The 17,960-nt window shown below is 41.0% G+C and overlaps 1 protein-coding gene across 2 annotated transcripts in view; it reads left to right on the top strand.

Moving 5' to 3' along the window:
- The first annotated feature begins 17,101 nt into the window (after positions 1 to 17,101).
- The window catches only part of DCBLD2 (discoidin, CUB and LCCL domain containing 2), an 80,515-nt gene continuing 79,656 nt past the window's right edge, over positions 17,102 to 17,960 (top strand). The window contains exon 1 of one of the 2 annotated variants that reach the window (XM_074361728.1): positions 17,102 to 17,711. In XM_074361728.1, the coding sequence (XP_074217829.1) occupies positions 17,495 to 17,711 (217 nt within the window). In that variant the 5' untranslated portion in view covers positions 17,102 to 17,494. The remainder of the gene's footprint in view (positions 17,712 to 17,960) is intronic. The other variant, XM_010966410.3, reaches the window with a different exon arrangement.

Below are 17,960 nucleotides of genomic sequence, written 5' to 3'. Positions count from 1 at the left end.
ATCATGTCATCTACAAATAAGGTGATTTTTATTTCATTTCCAATCTATGTGCTTTTTATTTCTTTTACTTATGACTGGAACTTTTAGTACAATGTTGAATAGAAGAGCTGAAAGTAAATTTTCTTACCTTGTTTTTGAAAGCATTCAGTCTTTTGCCATTAAGTATTAAGTCAGCTGTGGCATTTTCACAGATGCCTTTTATCAGTTTATAGAAGTTTTCTTCTATTCTGAGTTTGCTGAGTTTTTATAATAAATGAATATTGAATTTATCAAATGCTTTTTCTGCAGCAACTGATAGAATCATGTAATTTTTCTTCTTTAGTCTGTTAATGTAATAGATTTACATTAATTTTCAAAAATCGAGCTAAAATTGCATTCTTATAATTAATCCCACTTGGTGGTTGTGTATTACTCTCTTTTGCACATTACTGGATTCAATTTCCTAATATTTTATTGAGTATTTTTGTGTATATGTTCATGAGTGATATTATAAGTAGTTTATTTGTTTGTTTTTGTTTTGTCGTTGTTGTTATTGTTAATCTTGTCATGTCTCTGCCAGGTTTTACTATCAAGTTAGTGCTGACTCCATAAAATGAACTGGAAAATGTTTCCTCTTTATTTTCTGAAAAAGATTGTGTAGAACGGACAATTGTTCTTCTTTAAATGTTTGGAAGAATTCATCAATGAAACCGTCTGGGCCTGGGGATGGAGGAGGGTAGTCTAAATTATGAATTCAATACCTTTAATGGTTATAAGACTATTCAAATGATCTATTTCATATTGCATGAGTTGTGGTAGTTTGTGGTTTTTGACAAATTGGTCCATTTCAATTGAGTCGTCAAATTTATGTGTGTGGAATTGTTTGCAGTATTTCCTTGTTATCCTCTTGATGTCTGCAGGATCTATAGTGATATTTCCTGAGTCATTCCTGATATAGGTAACTTGTGTCTTTTTTCTTTATGTTGTTAATATTATTAGAGGTTTATTATTAATCTTTTCAAAGTACCAGTGCTTGGTTTCATTGATTTTCTCTATTTTTTTTTTTTCTGTGTTCAAGTTCATTGATTTATGTCGTTATCATTATAATTTCCTTCCTGTGCTTGCTTTGGGGTTATCTTATATTTCTTTATCTAGTTTCTTAAGATCATTGATATGAGACTTTTCTTCTTTTCTAAAGTATCTGTGCTACAGATTTCCTTTCAGCACTGGTTTAACTGGGTTCCACAAATTTACATATGCTATATTCTAATTTTCATGGAGCTCAATGTATTTTTTAAATTTCTTTTGAGATTTCACAGCATGCCAAATGCTAGGTTGCCAGGGCTGCTTGGTAGCACACTTACAATGATTTAGACAAGAAATAAAACTATGTAAAACATACTGGCAATTATTTTTTCATACTAGTTTTCCTTAAAACTTGTCTATTTTCTCTAATTATTTGATACAAATTATCAAAATTAAAATGGGCATTATAGAACTCATAAGATGTTGACCCTATTAAATTTCACTGTTTGACCTTAGTCAACCTACAAAAACATTAATTTAATAGGGTTCAACCTAATAATTCTTATAATGTGATATATATAGTTCTCCTTTAGTCACTGCCTTTCAATATTCCATTTTAGGACTTAGGATAACAAAGAAAGAAAAAAAATGTGTGATGCAGATCAGAGTCAGCAATATGACTCAGAACCAGATGAGGTTGTAGGTCCCCTAAGTCTCCCAGATAAGAGAGTAAATTCTTGAGAGCTGATTAAAGAGAAAGATAAAGCCTTGACTGGCTAACTCGAGTTTTCTAGAGTGTCCAGGAGGTCAGGATAGCAGAAAGAGAAGACAGTGCCAAAGATGAGGTCTCAGGTAGAGGCTACTTGCTTCATTTTCAGTTACAGGTAATGAAATCTAGAGTATTTTTGTTTGTTTTTTGAAGAAAAAAAGCAGATAATGAGGAAAGTCCAGAAAAAAAGGCTTTCACAGTCAGTGAGTGAGAATGTAGGTAAAATAGAGAGCAAAAGAGAGGGGACACTGCTCTGCGGCTGTGCCACAGCCATTGTGGATTCCATTTCAGAGAAGAGAAATCGTGAGTGACAGATAATCACTTCATTTACTTCTTAGGTCTCTGTAGATAGTTCTTGATGTAAGAGTATCTTGAAGGAGCTCCTTAGCGATTTTTCCCCTTAATGGATTGACATCTTCATAGGACGCATTGTGAAAATTGGTTTTGCTTTGTCTCCTAAATGCATAACCTTTTGGTTTGCTTTTTAATAATTGTTGGCAGTAGCTTGCGTGACAGCACTGAACACAAATACCACTGATGATGATGAATGGATGGAGGAATGTGGGCTGCATTGTACTGAAAGGTTAACACATCATGTCTGTGTAATGGCTTCATCTCCCTTAGGACAGACAAAGTTCAAAGAAATGTGAACATAGATGCCTCACCAGACATGTTCTTTGGGGTTACCCAGAATTCATTCCTCTAATTACATTGACCTTTTCTCCCTTCCTCACTCGTCATATGTGCACTCGCTGTACAGGGCATCTTGACAGGGTGTTCAGCCACTTAACTATCACACTTTCATTTACTGAAGCATTTTCCCGAAGACAAAGCACTTAAAAACACTGAAGTGGCAGGAAAACATCCATTTGAAATTGGGCTCTCAACATTTTTGCAAAATACATGATAAAGAGTTTCAGAGTTTCCTTATTCAGAATTCAGTATTATTCTTTCAAATTTAATGGTAATATTGCTCATCATTATATGCTAATATGAGTTTTGAAAAGCTAATCTAATTTGATGTTTTCCAGTTAACAATTGGGTGGGAAACTGTTTTTTGGCTAAAAACTACCTTTGAAGAGCCAGATTCCTAAAACAGCTTTGTTGGAACGGTATTCCAATTAATATTATTTTCCAATAATGAGATGTTCAACAAATGGTCATCCAGACACATTTTGAAACTTCTGTTGCCTGGGAGGTCACTGCTTAATGAGGCAGCTCTGACTCTTGTGGAAGAATTTGAGCACTTAGATGAGTCCTTTTGATCTTGAGCTATTAACCATACCACAAACCATACCTCTTCCTTGTGAATATTCTTGGAATATCTGAAAACTGCTACTATATGCCCTCTTTGACAAGCTTCTGTCTCATTTCATATGGAGTGGTCACTGGACTGAACATCATTTGGGCTAACGTCCTAGACATCTTGAGTCTGATAGTGTTGTTCGTGAACTCTGACACGAGATAGATGAAATATCAGCATAATCTATAGGCCAGGGTAGTTTGTATACAGTGTGGAACATTTACCTCCTCTTTACTGGATTATATTTTTCCTTGCCACAAGTCTGTGGTTGTGTTACCTTTTTTAGAAGCAGCTTATTTCCATTCAAATCCAGATTATGACCAACTAAAAACTCTTGTTCCTTTTTACATAAACTCATAAAATCAGCCGTTTCCCTACCTATTGTATTCTTCCCTTTGTTTTAGCATATCTAAAAAATCCATTCTACTGGCTGAACTATTACACCATGCTGAGGGCATTGAAATAGAATGGTTAAGAGCTTGTACTTTAGAGCCAGTCTACTTGGATTCATACCTTAACTCTATCCTTTCCTTCTGAGTGGCCTTGGACAAGTGACTTGAAGATTCCCATCTATGAAATAAGAATTAAATGAGCTAATATATATGTGAAGCACATAGAAGAATGGATATAGTAAGCACTAGACATGGGTTTGCAGCTACTATTTTATGCTCAGCTGTTTCTCTTAGCATCGTGTCATTTATTGACTAGAACACCATGATTTCTATTCATTGATCCAAGTCATTGATAAATATGCAAAAAGGAAAGCAGCAAGGACAGACCCAGAGAATTCCCCTCAGAGTTCTCTTTACGCTTGAGTTCTGAGAGTAGAGTAGCCATTTGCCTAGCTTTCTGTCTGAGATGTTAGAAGAAGCAGCTTCACAAAGTCATGAAGAAGACTAGAGAGACAGCAGCACAGCAGACCTAGCCATGAGGGAGCCATAAATCACCTTTCTCATCTTCCCAAGTCTTCTGTGACCTAAAGTGATAGAGTAGTTGAAAGTTTCCATTAGGTTTGAGTGCAGTGTGGGGTTTAGCTGAGAGTGCCCCAAAGAGAGAGCAAGATGATGCACCTACTCAGGGTTCTGCAGTGTGGACAAGGGGTGTGTATCAAAATAGCCCACCACTCAAGCTAGGGTTTAGCTATGTCTTTGTAGACTGCAAAGGCAGGGGCAGAGCACAAGCTGGGCTGGTGCCTACAGACCATCCAATTGCCAATGCAGTGGCAGCACCAAATCAGAAGAGTCATCTCTGGAACAAAAGGCTAGTAAAGGGGACAGTAGTTAATAACTGATGCTCTCAGAAAACCCACCAATCTCAAATTTCCAATTGTTTCATTTTCTTTGCATCTCAAAAGGTCTTAATTTGATCTAGTAATCTGAAATATTTGGCGTGTGATTTTTAACCAGAAAACACAGTGGTTTTCTGATCTCTTTTTAGCCCTTACACTCTGAAACTCTCCTTTAGTTTCCCTAGTCTTGCTCATGGAGACCAGTCTTCTCCACATTCCAGGCAGGGGAGTGGATTCACAGAAACAAGCTTTCAACAATGCTGTGATTATGAAGAGAGACAGAGCTCTCCTTTCAAAGCCACTTGCTTAAAGTAGCCCGTATCACATGGCAGTTCTGTGATGCTGATAACAAAATCAAATACCTTCCTCTCCTTGAGTCAGAAAAATTATCTTGCTATCTATCATGTGTATAAATAGCAGCTACAGAACTGAATGTGACACACACTTATGCAGGGATGAAACAACACTGAAGCTGGGGTTTCTCCATAGTCCTGAGACTAGATTGACAGAAGGACAAAGTAAGAGAAAAGGAGACTTTGTAGGTAGACAGGGGAAGGACTGGGGTAATATCAAAAGTCTTCAACACTTGGTATGGCACGGGCCCCTTTCAGAGCAGATGCAAACCTTGGGTCTGGTGCAGGGCTCTAGAGACCTCCAGCTGTGCCAAGGCCATCCTGTTTAGATGCTGGAGAGTAGGGAGGTCTGGGGAGTCCTGGGGGAAGTGTCATGGTGGTGAGGGGCACTGGCTACTTATTTACTGAATAGAAATATTCCAGACTTAGCTTCTACCCTTACAGGTATGAACCTGCTGCATATCACCTTGGAGAGAGAGAAGGCAGGTGATCAGACACCCCAGGGTGTCCGGGACAGTCCAGTTTATACTCTTATTCCAGTCTCATTATCAACAGCTCCTTCTTAGAGAATCATGTTTGGTCTTTGTGTCTTTGTATTAGGATGACCATATGATATATTTCAAAGTGTCCCTGATTCAATAGTATATGATATAGTCCCCTAATAAAAGAACACAGAGTCAAAATATGGTTCTCTTTGAAGCAAAAAGTCTCAGGCAGGGGAAGACCTTGGCATCCAGAAGGAGAAAAAAAATGGTAACACAAAGAAAATATCTCCACTAATTGCCCAACAAAGACAGTGGGTATATAAATGCCAGTTTGCAGGGTAATCTAGGGACTCAAGGACACAGCCAAATACAGTACAGGATAACAGAGCTGCCAACAGATCCCACTGCCAAGGTTCCAGGAAAAGTAAGAGCTGGAGGAAAGGCAAAATACGTAGGGAAACTTGGCAAGGAGACACCTTCAGCTACAATAAGCAGAACAAAAGACAGCTCAAAGAATGGCCGGGGCTGCTCTGCATGGCCTCGGAGGTTGTACACCACCCAGCATCAAGGCTGCCATTCCACAGACGAGGATGTGAATGCCACTCTCTAGAGATGAACAGTGCTTGGTCTATCTGTGGCAGCCTCAAAGAGTAGCATTATTCCAGCTTCTCTGTGCCCGTAGAGAATATAAGTTTTGATATACATACTTTTAATTAATTACATTTCTTTCTGAAACCCACACAGTCTGTTCAGCTATTTCAATGGTTTTGTTCAGGTCATGGTATTAATTACTTGGCTAACTTGAAGAAAGGAAATCTCTCCACCCCACCCTCAAGGAACAAAATGTACCATAGACTTCATTTAAAAGACAAGAGGAATAAAGTGGTGAACAAAGATTCATTAGGGATTCGCACACACTGTGGAACACTTCATAAAATGCACACTTATTGGTTCAAAGGCCCTATCACTTCCTTTGTATAATATCTTCTGCTGAGAATGAGTGCAGTTAAAGACCATTACACATTATATAGCAGGCAAGGATAGCCAAGGAGATTGCATTTATTATAATCCTGCTGTCATTAAAACAGTCATATTTCATAGCATCATGGAAAATAAATATCATACTAGTATATTCCAGGCTCTCTCAAAGACAGTGAGTACAAATGAGGAATGCATTTACATTAATACCCTCAAATTACAACGTCTTCAAGTCCCTACTTTCCTTGCTAGAACTAAATGGAAAAATAAAATTTTTCCCTGACGAAAGGATCAGGGGTGGCTGAAGTTAAAATGTAAATAAGGGATCTCAGTGATCTAAAATGACATGTTGACAGTTGTCAGGAGCTGGAAAGAAACAGGATAGTCTATATGGTAGCTAGTAACTCATAAGATTGTACCTGGCATATTCCCACTGTCATACCACTCTCCTCTCCATGGTGTCCTGACCTTTCAACTACTGAAGTCCTATCCGTCTTCAAAGCCTCCTCTGTGAAGCTTTCCAGATTCTTCCAACAAAATTCATTGTCTCCATCCATTACCTTTATATCTATTTCATTGTGTACACTGAACTCCGCTTTGTATCAAGGATATTTGAGTGCTTGCTTGATTGATTGATTCATTCATCTCTTGAGCTTAGTAGAGAACCATTCTTTATTCATACTTATATCTTACTATAGTATTGAGGAGATGAGGTTAAACATATTAGAAATTACTTAATATTTATTGAGTCAGATTAGTAAATAGGGAATAGCAGCCTCACTGTAATTCTATACTCATCATCCATGAAAGGGACTGTTAGCCAATTTATAACAAAGTCTTTTCAGTACAAAGTCCTCTTAGAATATGTTCACTGTGGACCTGCTTTATGTTCTGTTTCAGCAGGATTGAGGTGCTTCTCCCTTTCCCCCCATACATACACATCAGTTAGGATTGCATTTGGCTGCAAATAACAGAAACTTGAATATGTAGACTTTACTAAATAGGAGATTAATTTTTATTTTTATCCTCTAACATGGGCTTTAGGACAGAAGCAAGTGGCAAAACCTGGCAATAAAGGGTGATACCTAGATAGAATCTAAAGAAGAAAATTTTTCTGAGTTGAAAGAGTCACAGTTCTTTCATTGATACGTTATTAATTCATCGAACTTTTACTAAACACCTACAATGGTGCTGTCTACTGGCAAGAGACACTAAAATTAATGTAAAATAGTCCATGATCTTGAGCAGCAAGTAATTCAGTAGCTTAGAATGTAAGCATGTAGGTAGGATGACATTCACAGTTAAGAAAAGCCTGGATCTTAAGATTCCCCGGGATCTTAAAGGAGTGATCTGTGGATCACTTCATAGTAAGATTTAAGGAAAAAAAAAAAAAAAAAGATCCCAGAAGGGATTCTCTAAAGCCTTAAATCTATGCTGAGAGAATCCAACAGTGTGAAGTAGTATTTGTCATTTTCAGTAACGCTTCATAGCTTGTACCACGCCATTCATCCACACTGTGGAGAAGTTGAGTGGACTTCAGGCAGTTGGATGTAGCAAACCAGCTGAAAGGAAGCACGGAGGAGGGAGGCAGGGAGGTGGGGAAAGAGGAGACATAAGCATGACTTTTGACAGAGAAATTCCCTTTTAGTGTTACGGTATGAGGGGTTATTCTAAGATCTACCAGTGGTTGGAAAGAAATGCCATCAGGACCATTTATTTTGTCACAAAATTCTCATATGTCTCATTAGAAAATTTCACAGTTTTATGTTGTCAGACTGGCTCAGTGGAAAATAGCCTGCCACTTAGCCTGGCACCAAGTCAGTACACGCTTTCGCCCACCTAGTAAGTAGTTGTTAAAATGCAAACAGGGCATTGGGACTCCAGGGATATGGGATGAAAGTATCCACTGACCAAGCCTGGCTCACTGAGACCCAGAGCAGGCCCAAGACAAAATTTAAGCAGCATAGTACTGGCATGGGAGAATGTTCCAGAATCTCAGTAGGTTTCAGAACATTCATTTTTTTAGATACGTATGGTGGCTTGGTCTTTGGAATTGTGAAAGCAGGATGCTGAAAAGGCACTAGAGTCTTGTAGTTCATTTATTCGCTCCTCATCCCCCATTTTCAGCTTTAATTCTTAAATTTCAGCCCTTCTGCCTCATAGTCCTTCAATTTACAAAACTCTAGCCCTTGTCCTTCTTTGTATGTACTTTCCAAATTCTTCTAATGTCATTTTAATATCATTTTGGGGAGGGAATAAATGTGTATGCTCAATCCATCATTTTTAACTGGAAATTAATCTCTCAGATTCTTCATTCCTTTGTGGGACTCCTTTCGGCAAAGATGAGGAATGCCAGTATTCCCAGAACACTAAATTCAACCCTATACAACTTCAAGACCTGTGCTTGTACACCTTTCAAAATATGCAAGATGAATTTGTTTTTTGAACTTTTAGAAAATGCAAGAGATAAAAATGGACCTTTACTAGCACAGTTTTCAAAAAAGCCATTTGTATCAAATGACGATTTTGTAACAAAAAAAAATTAAAATTCACTTTTGTTAGGTACTTGTTGCCAGTTGTTGGTAGCAGGCTTTGGGGAAAATCTAGGTCACTGAGTGATATAAGCAAAATTCCAAGGATAATATGGAGGCAGGGTGGTCAAGTGGAAAAAACATAATCGCTCACATTAGACAGGCCTGGAGTCTCAACCCAGCTGAGTCCTAGCCTAATCACTGAACCAGCGTGTCTGTGTATGAGTAATTATACTTCGCTGAGATGCCACAAGACAGCAGTGATATCACATGTGTAAAATGCCTAGCGGAGGTAGATGCTCACTAAACGTGAATCCCTTTCTCTTCCTCTTCTGCCTGGGGTCCCTGGGCACGGGAAGTGGCCCAGTATTAGAGCACATGATTCTCAACTTGCTGTAGGAGAGTACCGCATCCTGGTCACAAACAGCCTTCTGAGGAATCCTGGTGACAGGAAATTGTATGCAACTAATTCCTACCATGAGAAAGTTGTACCCACTGTGACAGGCGAGCTGCTTGCTCAAGACAGAGGGGCCCATGAAGTGAGCACCACATCTGACCTGTTGCCCAGATTTAGATACTGTCTGCAGCCTGGCTTGCTGCCCATTGCTCCTGGCAGCTGTGAATCAACATTGTGACAGAGAGGGCACTGGGTCACCTACGTTCCCTTAACAGATCAAAGTGTTTCTTTTAGACTCTTAGAGCAAAGGACAAGAATATGGAAGATATATGGCTTAGAATGGACACAAGCTTGGCAGAAACAGACATATAAGGATTTTTAAATGTAAATCTGAAAAAGCCAAAGACCCTAATGAACTCAACACAGCCTCACTGTCAGAATTAAATCTTCTAACCCAATGGTTCTCAAGATTTTTCCCACCATTACTCAAAGGAGGCCACAGAATTCCATAAGGGAGCTCTCAGAATTTGTGAAGCCCCATCAGGTGATTCTCTAGGTACTTTCCAGCTCAGTAGGGAAGCACATGTATTCCGCAGTCCAGATAATTATATCATAATTTTTATGCAGCTTTTTAAAAAAAATTTTTAAGTGGTATTCATTTTATTTATTTTTTGTTGTTGTTTGAGGTGGGGGAGATAATTAGATTTGTTTGTTTGTTTGTTTATTTATTTTTAATAGAGGTCCTGGGGACTGAACCCAGGACCTCATGCATGCTAAGCATGCACTCTACCACTGAGCTATACCCTCCCCGTATGCAGCTTGTTTTTAAATCAGTTTGGAAACAGTGTGGAGAAAAACGTAACATTCACTGTTTAAGGTGTAGAATTATGAACTTCTTTGCATTTTTTTCAAGGATCTTTTACATTCTGTAGGTATCATCAGTGACAATTCATATTGTCTTCTAAATACAGTTTTCTTATCATTTATTAGCTACATCAAGTCCATGAAGACAGTTTTTTTAAAAAGATATTTAGAGGCTATTCACTCTACCTTTCATGAACATTAGCCACCTCTTGTATTCACTTGGTTTGGGAAAATAAAGGTGGGGTGGGTGTATTTCATATGATAGAATGGAATGAGATCCACAACTATGAAAATGATTCCAGGAACAGGAGAAAATCTTGATAGGTAAAGAACAGCTTAAATTCTCTACACACAGACTATGTTCATGTAGATATGAATGTTGGCAAGTAACTTTCAGAAGAGAATATGTGATTACAGTTGGGATTTGAGTGTAGTATTTTAACATATCTTTAAACATGGCTCATTTGTTTCCTTTGTTTTCCATTAGGACACAGATGGTGGTAAAATTTTCATTCTGGGCCATGTAAAACTATAATTTCTCTAAATGGACAGCTGCCATAAGCTTGCATGAATGGCTAAGAGTTTGTTCACTTGGAGAGAATTTCAGTTTAATTATATACACTGTTGCAGTTACTATTAAAATCTGGGGGCTGAACAGCATGGCTCTCTGTTGTGGATAGTATTTTGTAGATTATTTAACTAATTCCATGCATATGTGACTACCTAACAGTATCTAGAGTGAGTGGATATATTTATATTGTGATAGGAAGCGTTTTGTTAATGTTATTTATATATGTGTGAATAATAGCAAATGACAAAAAGACCAAATTAAATCCTGAATTACCTTATGTCTGGTAATTGATTTGGGGGAAATAAAACCACTTTCACTGTTTCAAATTAAACAGTAAAACAAATAGTTAAATTTTGTCATTAGATCAGGTTGTTTGTATCTGAGCATCTTCCATATGAGTCCTAGATAAAAAGGAAATCCATGATTTTGTGTTACTACATGACTTTTTGTGACTTAATAATTTATATCTTTTACCAAGACCTGCCCTGACCCTCCATTTTAGACAAATCAGTAGTGTCCAATATACTGATTATACTTATCAAAAGTGAACTCGCATATTCTCAGATCTACAAATGGGAACTCAGCTTTGATTTAAAGGGATTGCTAGTAAATGCCAGAAATATGGTGAAAAAGATGTCCTATTCAAAAATTCTATGAGCACTAGGCATGTACCGTCCTTCAAGATTGAAAGAAAAAGTACTTAGCTAGGTCAGCGAAATTATATTCTCCTTTGTTTCTCTCCTAGGAGTTATCTTGGTCTGCCATCAATCCTTCAGAAAATTCTCTAACATGTTCACTTTTGTGCAGTATGTTAACCAGGAGCAAAATGATAGTGTATGTCAGTCAAATATAAAGCATTACTTCTCTTGGTTTTAAAATCTGATGATTGATGCAGAAGCTCATGGCAAGTCAGGTTAATCTGAACAATATATTATTTCCTTTTAGTCCACAATCTGTCATTTCACAAACCATGGTGAATAGAATGCCCCAAATAAAAAGATCTGCTTAAATGAAAACGTGTAATATACTCTCATTTATATCTCATGGTGTTGAAAGGCAGGTTAACATTAGCTAGTCTGTGAATGTGATATGAAGGGGATGATATACTTCTTCATTTTAAAAACCTTAGGTATTTCTTTTCAACATTGAATTTCCAAAGCTTTACAATTATTTAAAAAAAATTAGTTCCTATTTTACTGACTTACTAAGTTTAAACAGTCTAAATTAAAATTTAATTAAAGGATCCAAAAGGAATCATTGAAAGAAGTAACCTGCACTTTAAAAAAGAATCCCTATTTCTAGTCTCTTGGTTCTTAGAAAATAAAAAGTAGAATTATTTTATTATTATTCTCTTGTCTGAGATGTCAGCTGCCTGGATGATTCCAAATTTTCTAGCTTGCTACAATCACCTTTTCCTTTAATACTTAAATAAAATTGTTAAAATATCTTGACTTACCTAGGGATGGAAACCTAGTTTCTTGCTAAGAAGTCGGGGGGTGGGGGGGGTCATGGAGGTTTAATTTTCTCCAAACCTCTGGTTCCAGGAGTCTCCTGCTTTCTCTGAATTTTTTAATCTCTGCTGTCATTTCACCTCCTGAGGAGGTGGTCCTTTTCTTATTGAGTCAATAAGCTGTATACAAACCTGATTGTCCCCCACCTAACTTGTGTGGGCCCCTCCTTTCCCCAAAGTTTCACCCAATCTACTGACTACAGTAAACTTAGTGGAGAATTTGGAAGGAAGTCAGGGTAGAGGTGGCATATGCTGCTAACCACTAGACTTATTTATTAGACTGTCACTATCTTTCAAAGCATCTTTGCATTCCAACCACTGGGGAATTTTCACTACTTGCCCCTCCTCAGCTCCAGCTTCTGTTCACATCGCTGGCCAGCTTTATCTCGTCTGACCTCCCCTAGCTCCTTCCTGATAAAGTCACCCTCCCCCTCCAATCCCGTTTGCTTCTTCACAGAACCTCTTCATCCAGCCCCAGTTCCTAAAGGCATTGCTGGGTTGGGTTAGGGGGTCTGAAGCACACCCTTTAAAGCATGCTTTTGCTCAGCACAGACACTGCTCTCCAGAGAGGAGTTCTGTAAACATCAGTTTTTGTTTCCTCTCCCCGCTACACTAGGAAGTGATTTAGGAATTAAGGACTTAGAATTAGGCTGTGAGATGAAAGGGAGCCACAGACAATGAGAATTTGGAAGAGCTGTCAGTTTTGAAGCATATAGTGAGCTTTAACCATCTTCTGTTACAGATAAAGAAACTGAGGCCTAAAGAGGTTAGAGGTCATACAGCACTTTCAAGTGCAAGTTGGATATAACTGTCTGGTCCAGAGCTGTTTCCACGAATTCATGAAACCACTCAGTTTCTCAGAAGCCAAACAGCATTTCATCTCTGTATGTCTCATTCTGGACTGTGTTGCCAGCAGGGGTCCCAGAGGAAAAGAGAGCAGGAGAGGCACGCAGCGACTGCACACCGAAATCATAGTATTGCAAATACTCTGGCATGTTCACCCTTCAGTTTTTCGTTCTCTGCTAACCTTTCATGTATAATTAATTCTCTCATTTCTAGACACTAATGTTGGTTATGGAGGGCAGTTTTCATGTTTTTACTCAAATCCTGGGCAGCTTTCATCAGAGATAACATCCCAAGCTGAAGCCTTCTTGTTCTGACCCACAAGAAAGTGAATTGGTTAAATTTCATATGCTCCTAGGAAAACCAAGGGGAAGGGGTCGGGGAGAAGAGGGAGAAAGAGAGAGAGAGAGATGGTTTGTAATCGAGGAAGGGGCAAATGGAAAATAATCACAGTCAGCCATGTTGCTGAAATATGCCAAGAAAAAATATTTAACATTATTATCCACTAGTAAAAGTCAATGTCTTCTATAATAAATTAGGTCCCTAACACTTCTGTCTTAAATTTGCTATAACAGATACCTAAAGAAATAATTTATAAATACTGAGAATATATGAGTAATAAACCTGAGAGCTGGATTTGACTGACACGACTAAATGAAAGAAGCTTACAAGATAAAAAGAAAAATGTATTTGAACCACTTCTGTTCATGGAAATGAAGAGAGTCTCCTCAGCAGAATTCAGACATTTAGCCACAATTTTGATTGTAAACATTTGTCCAAACAGTCAACAGGACAAAGAAAGGCTCCTGTGAGAACAGTAACCAGATCTTAGGGCTCTGGTCTTTGAAGTTTGAAATATTTCCCTAGAACTGCCACATTCTTCTTTCTCCTATTCCACTGGAAGATCACAAAAGTAAATTCTCATTTGTTCCCTCTTTCTGCTATCCTGCCAAAAATACAGTCACTGATAAAGCCCACCAGTGATTCATAACATACCATCATCCCAAGGTTCCCAGTATAAATGCCATATTAAAGGAGCCTCTTCTGTTTTATTAATGCTTAACAGACATTTAATAGCAATGATGGTGCCAATGATTCTTATTGTATCATACCATCAAATCCCAGATGTTTCTGTACAGACAGAAGCAAAGACACCAGCCTCCAGGTTCTTTTCCTCCATCTTATTTCCTTAGCAGTGGCTGAGCTGGGGTTCATTTGAAAGCAGACATAATGGGATGGAACCATTCATTTCACATTTCTCCTTTTCTCTAGAGATCAACTCCATTTTTTTCTATTCCTCCACTCATTATCAATTAAGAGAAGAAAGAAACAATGAGAAAAAGAGGAAGAGAGAGAGGACAAAAAGGGGATGAAAGTCTGGGAATTAAAATTTAAGTTGAGAATCTATATGTTTACGTTGCTTAGCATGGAATAAAACATAAATACGTGAAAATAATACATATTTTAATTTTCTGGTATATATATATAACTACCCCAGGTATTCCCTTCCTAAAGCCCTAGTCTTCCCCAGAGCCTTCATCCAAAGCACTAATTCATTTACCAGTCAATGAATAGAGTCCATCGTGACTGCTTCAAGTTCTAGTGCGTGTCAATGAACTCCTGTGCAGTGAAGACACTGCTCCGTTTGTGTTTTCTTTGTTGGTCTTGTCCTCAAGGAAAACTCCAAAGAACGCATCTTTTTGAGACTGTAGGAAGGAGCTGGGACCTGGGCTTCCATTGTGGAAGCACTTTAGCTTCTGGGGGGTCTCTGGCTGCTATGAGGATGGCCTCCTTCAGACCTCCCCACTTTGGGTCTTGATTAGAATCCTCAGTTCTGACCCAGCCCAGTCATCTGGGTCCTGTGGGTTAATGGTTCTGGACAAATACTGCTCCCACTGCCTTAGCAGCTGTCAACCCCCAAGCACACCAAGTCCCAGAGGCAAGGAAGGTGACAAGAGTTGGCCAGAGCAGCATGCAGGCAGTGAGAAAGATAAGATAAACAAGAATTCCACTTTTCCCAGGCTCTGTCCTAGAAATGAGTGCCTGTTGTATCCACTGGTGTGAGGTCTTAAAAGATTTTGGTCATCTCAGAGCAGTCTTCTGTCACTGTATTTGCAACTCAGTAGAGTAATAATGATCAGAAGTGGGGAGAAACAGAATGAACCCTCTCCCACATCTGTGCTATAACTATAATTACCTTGTTCGGACAGCAGTCGTGTCCAAGATGTTCTCTAGCCAGAGTTCCATACTCTGTATTTCCAAAGCAAAACCCAGGAAGCTGAAGCATAAGAATACATATAGAAATTGTCAAATGGTATTAGCCACCAAGAACTGGCTCTTCCTGGCTCCAGTGTTGCTCTTACTCCAATCCATCCCTCACACACGTACCTGTTTGGTTGAGCTTTCTAAAATCAAAATTTGATACTATCACTCTTTCTTAGAAACTTTTAGTTTATTCTCAGCGTTACAGAATAAACTTCTGACCTCTTTGCCTGCCTTAGATCCTGTCCCTACCCACTTTTTCACACTAGTCTCCAGCTACTCCCACTAAGTCAGCAATAGGTAACCCCGTTCAGCTCCATCAACACCATTCACCATGGTGCCTGGGAGCCAGCCTACTTTGTCTCTGGCCTGAGATCACCTTCCTCACTTCGTCCCCTCATTCAAGACCCAGCTGGAGTTTCATACTTCCCCTGATGGGTTCCTTGAACTCCTTCCGCTGTGGTATTGTGATGCCTGTTCATGCCTCCAACGTGGCTCCATAGCAATGGATTTGTTTACTTGTTCACCTCCCCCACAGAACGTAGGCTCCTCTGGTTGCATTTTGTATGCTCACTTTCTACATTAGGCCTAAAGCATAGTAGGGTTTAATAGGCATCCAATAGATGCTTATTAAGGTAGATGGGTTTAATGTATGAGGGGCCGGCAGGGGAGATGAAAAGGTGACCTCCAAAGTCCTTTCGAACTCTTGAATTTTCATTTGAGGATATCAGTCCCTTCCATAGTTTTGAAATCACATCTACTTATGACCCTCACCCATAACTTCAAGAGACTCCTCAACCTGAGCTTTAGACTAAAATGGGCACCTGTCTGTTTTATAACTTCACATACTAACTGACATCCCAAATTCAGTTATATCCAAAATTTACTCACTTGCTCACACAACCTGATCCACCTTTCCAGGTTCCTGTGTTGATTAATAATACCGTTGTCTTCTTAGGGGCCCATGTTAAGAACATCCAGGATGGCACCTTTCTCCTAAAACCAACCACTGCCTAGTTCTGTGGATTCCCCTTTCCCGAGACCAGTTCTTTCTGTCATTCCATCCCCTTACAGTCTCCATCTAATTACTTGTTACTCTGATTATCATTTATTTTATTTCCGACTTGCATGATGTATTTCCATCTCTGCCCCAATACAAGATCCTGAGAGAATTTTGTGTTATGGCTGCAAATCCTACAACTTTTAACAGGTAGAGAGCAGGTGTTCAAGTCTTGGTAGAACGGCTGAATGAATGTCAGGATGTTATGTTTAACTGCTTTAGGGGCATGGATCTTGTTATATACTTTACTATATGGTGGGGAGGGGCTGTTGCTCCCCATATAGTAAATATAATAAAAGGCACAGGAAACAGGAAATATGTATATTTTTAAAACTGAACACTGTATCTGTTATTGTAACTCAGAGTTGCTGCAACAACTGGCTGTAGTTTTAATAAAAAACACGTTCTGCTATTAAAAAAAAAAAAAAGTCTCTTTGACTGAGCTCCCAGCTAAAACTAGCCAGGATCCAGGTTTCCCACCCCTTCCAGTGGCCTGATGTGCGGCGGGGGAGGAGCAATGAGCCAGCTGGTCCTGAGGAGCAGGGAGAGCGGGATGGGGGAAGTCCCGGAAGTCACTGACCAGAGCAAGCGGCCGCCTCAGCGGGATCTGCTCGGGCTGCGGTCCCAACAATAACAGGCGCGCGGGCCGGGCGGGGCATGCCGGGGGCCCGAGCTTGGGGGCGGAACCCGGATTGGGGGAGGCGGGTGGGACGCTTCTCAAGGCCGTAGGGGATTGGAAGAGAGAGATGAGGGGCGGTGGCGCTCGAGGAGTGGGCCGGGGAGCTAACGGGTCGACCGCGGAGAGGACGTGTTGATTGGGTGGCTCAGAGGGAGACGGACCAGAGCCGACCGCGGATTGGCCGTGACGAGCCGTGAAGGCGTGGCCAGCGCGCGCGAGAGGGAGCGCGAGAGAGCGGGTGGCCGGCCTGCCTGCCAACTGGCCGGAGCCCCGGGCGAGCGCGGCGGGCAGGGGTCGGGTTGAGGAACGCGGCGTGGGAGGCGCGTCCCCTAGCTCCGCCGCAGCCTCCCTCCGCGGCTTGAGCACCGCGCTTCCTTCCCTCCCCTCCCCTGCGCTCCGGCCTGGGGTCTCGGGGCGGGGAGCGGAGGGAAGGGACGAAGGAGGAGGAGGCGAAAGCGGAGTGAGGGGCGGAGGGGGTCCCGGCGCGGGGCGAAGCGCGCGCTGCCTCTCGCTCTCCCGCCTTAGCCGCCGCCTTCTCGCCCGGTGCCGCGGCCCCGGGGCGTCCGCACTATGCAGGCGGACTGCCGGCCGCCGCTATGGCGAGCCGGGCGGTGGTGAAAGCGGGGCACAGCCCTCATCGTTCCCTAGTCCGGGCCGTGGCCGCCGCCCCCGCCCCCGCCCGGGCCGCACTCCCCCTCTCCCGTTCCTACCCCTTCCCTCCCCGCTCCAACTCCTCCTCCTTCCCCATGCCTCTGTGCCTCCTCCTCTTACTTATCCTGCTCCTGCTGCTGGAGGACGCCAGAGCCCAGCAAGGTGAGTGGTTCCGGAGGAGTGCGCGGCGCGCGGAACCCCAGGAGCGGGGGAATCCTTCGGGGCGCCGAGGCGGGGGGCCTTTAGCTGAATCTGCATACGCGCAGCGGAGGTGCGGTGCGCTTCGGTGCGTGGCCGGACCTGGCCCCGCTCTCCCTGGGTTGAGTTGCAAAAGTGGGCTCTGCCTGTTATCCCCCAAGTTAACGCGACTTGACTTTTTGGAAAGTCCATTCATTTTTCTGAAGAGGAAAG

This window comes from Camelus bactrianus, chromosome 1, assembly GCF_048773025.1.
Source record: "Camelus bactrianus isolate YW-2024 breed Bactrian camel chromosome 1, ASM4877302v1, whole genome shotgun sequence".
Taxonomy (NCBI): Eukaryota; Metazoa; Chordata; class Mammalia; order Artiodactyla; family Camelidae; genus Camelus; species Camelus bactrianus.
The sequence above is the reverse complement of the archived record's forward strand: the minus strand, read 5'-3'. Positions and strand labels throughout refer to the sequence as shown.